The sequence below is a fragment of the Podarcis bocagei genome, assembly GCF_964188305.1.
Source record: "Podarcis bocagei genome assembly, chromosome: 14".
Classification (NCBI taxonomy): Eukaryota; Metazoa; Chordata; class Lepidosauria; order Squamata; family Lacertidae; genus Podarcis; species Podarcis bocagei.
In genome coordinates, this window is record NC_138139.1 from 27,443,571 (window position 1) to 27,450,150 (window position 6,580).

The 6,580-nt window shown below is 43.5% G+C and overlaps 1 protein-coding gene across 1 annotated transcript; it reads right to left on the reverse strand.

The window, feature by feature from the left end:
• Positions 1-244: 244 nt before the first annotated feature.
• On the reverse strand, positions 245-6,474 carry RPL4 (ribosomal protein L4). The gene is made up of 10 exons (XM_081171245.1): positions 6,334-6,474; positions 3,968-4,139; positions 3,536-3,642; positions 3,088-3,226; positions 2,526-2,650; positions 2,112-2,241; positions 1,676-1,832; positions 1,052-1,135; positions 567-687; positions 245-481 (listed from the first exon to the last, which is right to left on the reverse strand). Exons 1-10 carry the CDS (start codon positions 6,334-6,336, stop codon positions 332-334), a joined length of 1,188 nt encoding a protein of 395 aa, XP_081027371.1. The 5' UTR covers positions 6,337-6,474; the 3' UTR covers positions 245-331.
• Positions 6,475-6,580: the final 106 nt, after the last annotated feature.

Below are 6,580 nucleotides of genomic sequence, written 5' to 3' on the forward strand. Positions count from 1 at the left end.
GTGCCAGAATTCTTCTGAAGAGTAACTCACAAGTGCTATCGCTCCACTTCGGAGTAGTTTATGGGGTACTATAAATAACATGGTATCCAAAAAAAATGTGTTGATATGTCTTTATAACACATGCAAATAATCTTAGGTCTCTGGCTAAACCATTCCATAAAAATGTATTTACTGGCTCCTGAATTTCCATTCCATTCTTTCAGGACTGAAGGGCATCAGTGCAAATGATTAGTAAAGACAGCACTCTGGATAGATTTGTTTTTTATTAACTGTAATCCACAGTACAGCCCTTTTCAGCACTGAAGCAGAGAAGTGCCAATGCTTGTCTTATTTATGCTGCAGTTTCCTTCTTTTTAGCTGCAGTTTCCGTCTTTTTAGCTGCAGTTTCCTTCTTTTTAGCTGCAATTTCTGTCTTTTTAGCTGCAGCTGCAGCCTCAACCTTTGCTTTGCCCTTTGCTGCTTTCTCTTCTCTGAGCTTGTGCTGTAGGGAAAAATTAAGATGGTTATACTCCGCAGTGCTTTGAAAACAGGAAATCTAATTTCAATCCAATTTTTACCCCACTTACATTCTTAGCATGGCGCAAAATGGTGTTGCGTCTCATAGTCTTGGCATATGGATTCAGTTTAATCATAACTCTCAAATTCTTCAGTGGATTCTTCTTAAGAACTCTGCGGTGAATCTTTTTCCTGCAGAAGGTGGTTGGATGAGTACATAGCCCTTTTATTTATAGCCTAGTCATCACCATCATGCAGTGCAGATGGGTTAGATTATATACAGCTCAATAACAACAACAACAACAAAGAAGAAGAAGAAAAAAAGGAATTCCTAAGCTCTGTTAGGATGCCAAACACAGATACTAGGGAGAGAATCTGTGTGCAACTAGAAAAATACTGCTACACAATATGACAGAAATTCAAGATTCAAATCTAAAATTCCCACTTGAAGCTTCATTTCCCCTTATCTGTGTTCCAGAAAACATCCAGTGTATCTCACTTATAGCACTACTTAAGGACTACTATTTTAAGTTGAAAATTTAAAACAAACACTAACTTTGGTGCACGGAGGGCCTTCTGGATCTCTGGGCTTTTCAAGATTCTTCCAAGATCTGTATTGGTCATCTTGTGCATTGGCAGGCTGCATTTAAATACAGGCATGTTACAGTTTTAGCACTGAACTCTCACACACAAATACATTTCATCTCCTTTTAGTTATTGATGATAGATATTACAAGTATTTACATGAGCACCCTTCCATTTGTCATTAAGTAGGCCTGGGCAGAATTCCAAATGGCAGAGTACAAAATGTGACAATTTCTCATTCAAATAGGGCAACCTCAGTCACGCACAACCATGCTTCTACCGTCCCCTGCCCCAACTGGGATTTGAACCCATTTCCACTATTTCCTACAGCCCTTCCTCACCCAAGCCAATGCCTTGGAGAAGTGGGAGCCATCCACTGTCTGCCACCCTCTCCTCCTTGATAAGGTGTTTTTCGGCCTGAAAAGGAGGCATTAAGGAGGAATGGCAACTATTATGGGATTTTCCAGTGAGCATACCGAACAGTCACCAAGCCCACTACAATACTTGAAACTCCCAATTTATTTGTAGGGCAATTAACACTTCTAACCACTAGTGAGGCTAAGCAAACCCAACCAGAACCTAAAAACAAGCTTACTTGTAGTTACTCTTCAGGGTGGCTGGCTTACGCCAGGTGCCATACAAGTCATCCAACTTGCGGAAAGCACTTTCAGTCCAAATGCAGAAACGTCCAACATGGCCACCAGGAGCAAGTCTTAAAAGGTTCAACTTGTTGACATCAAGAAGGGTAATCCCTGTTAGATAAGAGCACAGTGTACGTATTTTAAGTACACATGTTCACTATTCTGATTAATGAATTGTTTTCTTACTGCCTAGAAGATAAAAGGGAACACAATGCGGCTCTTAACCATATTCCCACCTAAACATTCACCCCAATCTGGGTATTTAGTCAGAACCTCCACCAAATCATGTGTTTCATAAACACGGACCAATGAAGTGGAATATCATCATTTTTTACACCCCTCCAGCCTACAACCTCCCTCATGCATCTTGCATAGTAATTCAAAAGCTACCTGGGATGTTCCTGAAAGCTTTTATGATGCCATTGTCCTCGTTGTAAATAATGCAGGGTCCCCTGCGCTGGATGCGACGGCGGTTCCTCATTTTTCCCTTGCCTGCACGCATACGCTGGGAGGCATAGACCTGGGTGGAAACAAACATTTTGTGTAAAAACCAAGTAACCACTTTCAGGGTTAACAACTGTGCTTCTGCAACTCAGAACTTCACAATCATCAGTGTTCATCTGAAACACGGACCAGTGAAAAATTCATCATTTTGCAGAAGCAACAGTAATCAGATTGCTGAATGCTTTTATCTATATGAAGCTTTATATATATATTTTATATATATATATTTTCTTGGATTAGTTAAAAACACACACACACTCCTCTACCACCCCTGATTTTTGCAGTCAACACTCAGCACACCTTTTTGATATCGTTCCAGGCCTTCAGCTTCTTAAGCAGTAGAACAGCTTCCTTTGTTTTCTTGTAGCCCTCGACTTTGTCTTCAACCACCAGAGGAAGTTCTGGAATCTCCTCAATGCGATGGCCTGTTAAGATAGCACATTTTAGATTTTTGTGCACACTGACTACAATGGCAAATAAACAACCAGCACCACTAAATGTCTGGGTTCATTAATGAACACGAGAGCAAAAAACCTGCACTCTAAGCCTGTTCACCTGAAAACCCACTTATAACACCCCAATGTCTCTGTAAGTACTCTAAACTGTCCTCCAGACTCATCAGTCACCTTCTATTCCCAGGGTGGTTAAACTGCAAAAGTTGTTGGACTACAAGTCATCATTCCTGACCACTGGCCGTGTTGGCTGAGGCCGACTGGAGTTGGTGGTCTGCAACATCTGGAGTTACATGCTCTGTAAAAGGTGCTCTGCTTCCTATAAACGTGGGCTAGAAACTGTCCCACAATTACAACTATGTCACATTTAATAAGTACATGATTGGCCCTACATAAAACAACATACTTGCCTTTGGACAGAACAAGTGCCGGAAGGGATGAAGCTGCCAGAGCAGAGCAGATGGCATAGCGCTTCTGAGGCACGTTCACCCTACGATGCCAGCGTCGCCAAGTCTTGGTTGGGGCAAACATGCGACCTCCACGACACATCTATTTGTCAAGTGTAAAGGATGGAACCAAAGTATATTCTTGTGGAAGATCCACCCCCTCTTTCAGTCTTGCTCAGAGTTAGCTGATCATCAACCATCTGTACCAGCCTGATGACAGCAGGCAACTGTCACTGTATACAGAGTAAGGCGCAAATTACGACATCATGGCAAGTACGATCCCTCTATTCCTAACCAGTTTCTAGGCACACAATACATTCTATCACAATGCTGTTAATAAATCATTATATTTCAATTGATTAGCTTTGCTTTTGAGGACATAATCAGAAAGGGCAGCCAGAGTCAAGGATACATTGCCAAAAGCACCCTGGCCAGATCGATGAGTTCCACCTCCACGAACCCTTGGGATACGAGCAACAGCTCTTCCAGTACCCCAAGATTCAGCACTGGTCTGATGACCTGAAAAGAAAAGAAGCATGACATTAAATAATTACTGATCACCATGTTCTATGTCATTTTCCTGCAATTGTTAACAGCCAACATCAGAACTTCCACTGATATCACAGAGCTCAAAAACACGGACCAATGAAGTGGAATTTCATCATTTCAGCAAGGTATATATTTATTTTTATGCCATATGGATGACTTTTAAAACTGACTTGAAGTAACAAGCCAAGACTTTTATTCAGTCAGGTTTTCAGAAATTATATCCAAAAAGCTTTTTTAAAAAATAAGATGTGTATGTTAAATTTTCAATCCCCAGTGGTATTGGTACAACTCTTACCTGCAAGCTCGCTGACAGCATATGGTTGCCTGTTGTTTTTCCGCAAGTTGGTATGAACGAAGTTCACAATATCTGGACGAATTGGAGCTTTGAACACAGCAGGCATAGTGACATTTTTACCCGAAACTTCCCCCTTTTCGGAATATACCGAAACCAAAGGACGAGTACAAGCCTGGGGATGGGGAGAGAAGCAAATTCTCAAATAGAAGCAACTGATGTTATTGCAGTTCAGCGACAGCACAAATATTGCTCAGTTTCAGAAAGTCGTCAGCTCAACGGCAACAGTAAGTGGACAGCAGGCTACTGCCCCTGAAGACCGGATAGGACGCAAATTACAACATCACAGCAATATGTGCACTCACGCAATGTAATGCATTCTTGCACCCAGCATAAAAATGCTTGTTATGAATGAACATACAAGTATTTTGGCTTATTTTTTAGACTCTCAGATGTCAGGGATTGAGAACCTGCAGCCCTCTATATCGTCCATACAATGCAATTCCTGTCCACTACTCAGGTCTTCTACTGGACTGCCATGAAACTGTTGGATCTGCTGACCACTTAAGCAAGCAAGTTATAGAAGACACTCTCTGTAGGCAACTTTCCTCCACGTTCCAAGTACGTATACTACTTTGAACAAACAAAAGTCAAGCTGCCATGGATCATCTTGTTTTCTCATCTGATTTTTAAAGGTTATTTATGATATAATCATTTTGTAGTTTTAGACTATTTGTGGTTTGTTTTTAATCTTTTTAAAAAGTTTTCTATTATAATTTCAGCATCCAGTTTCCCTCAGTTGCCAAATGCATCTCTGAAAGCCTGACAAACAAGGTTAAAAAACAGCTACTGCACTTTTTATCCTGCCCTGCCACATGCAACTGGTATTCAGAGGCATATTCTGTCTGAACATGTTCAATTTAGTCATCAAGAATATAGGTATTTAACACACAGCATTGATAAGCCCATTTTGCATGAATTAATCTAACTCTTTTAGCCTCTAATAGGTAATGTAGAGCAGCAGCAAAGAGACTGAACTATGGAGTCCTGGTGCAAATCTTGTTTCTGCTCTCAACTCACTAAGTAGTCTTAGGAAAGCTGCAACACTCTCAACATCAGCTGAACTTGGAAGCTCTATACTATTGTTGCTATTAACCATTTTAATATTTACATCATTGTAAGTTACGTGTATGGTTTCTAGACATTATGAGGCCAATGGGAAAGTTAGAAAACTGGAAAGGTTTTGGGAAAACTGGAACATAGGCAATACTTATTTTACTGTTTCAACTACAATGTGTCATATGTAACTCAGTGCAATTAATTTTATATGCTGTCTGATATATTTATAATGAAAGCATGTAGCAATTCTATGCATATTTATTGGATTTAGTGCAGTTCACTCACAGGTAAGCACATATAGAATGAAAGCCCAAGTATAAACATGCTGGCTTGGTAAATGCAAATTTCCAGCAAAATACTCAGGGTCTTAACGGAAGCCTGCTGCACTCTATCCTAAAAGCACAGGATAACTTATCATCTGAAAAGCGGGTGGGGGTGGTTGTAAATTGATATAAAACCCAGAAATTTCAGAGTTAAAAAAATGCATTACTGAAACAGTCCTTTCACGAAGACGGCACCACCTTTGGGGAGCTCAGAAGCATCTTGGGACTAGAAATACTGTATATATGTCTACAGCAGACGGGAGGGGGCGGAATGTGCCCCTCTCCAGTTACTGCTGGGCCCCAAATCCCAGCCAATGTGGTGAATGGTCAGGACTACAGCACGACCCTCTTCTGCTGCTGTAGACCCGCCTTGCCGCGCATCTTTAAGCGATGAAGGCCACGTCTCTTGCACTCGGGTACTGATCGCGAGTTTTCCGCTGTGGGAACAGGATGCCGGACTAGGCCGGCCACTGACTCTTCCCTTGTGTGACTTAAAATTAAAGTCACTCAATCCAATGAGCGGTGGATGGGAGAGGGAAAAACGAGGAGCCAAGGGGGGGATTTCCCTTCCAGGCCTCCGCATCCCCAGCGCTATCGGCTCCAGGCTGCGTCCCTCTTTCCTAGCTAAAGGCCCTCCCTCAGGTCGCGGTCGGTGCGAGCGGGGAGGAAGACAAGCGAGCCAGGCAGCCGCAGGAGCGGGCACTGGGCCTGCCCTCCCGAGTCAGCCAGGCCTCCACGCGGCGGCTTCTCCGCTCCAAAATGGCGCCCGGCCGGCCTGTAACGCCGCTTCTCCCCTCCGCACCGCCCGGCTTATTCCCATTCTCCTTCTCTTCCTCCTCCTTTCTGCCCGCCATGGCGGCCTCCCCGCGACCACTCTGCCTCCCCAGCCTCACCTCCGGCAGAGCCCCCGGCCCCTTCCCTGCTCACCATGATGGCGACTAGCGGAGGAGCCCCTCACGCTGGCTTCTCTCACCAACTCGGGCCCGGCCGGAAAAGGAAGGACTGCTCGCATCCGCTCCTCTTTTGCTTCTTGCGCACCTTTCCGCTCACAGCTCCGCCCTCCTCTCCACCCCCTCCCCGCCCAGCGGATTGAACTCTCGGCGCCCTCTTTTTTCTTCCCTGGACGTAAATATCCTCGCTGCCGCTTTCTTTGAAGAAAATTGAGGAAAGAGCG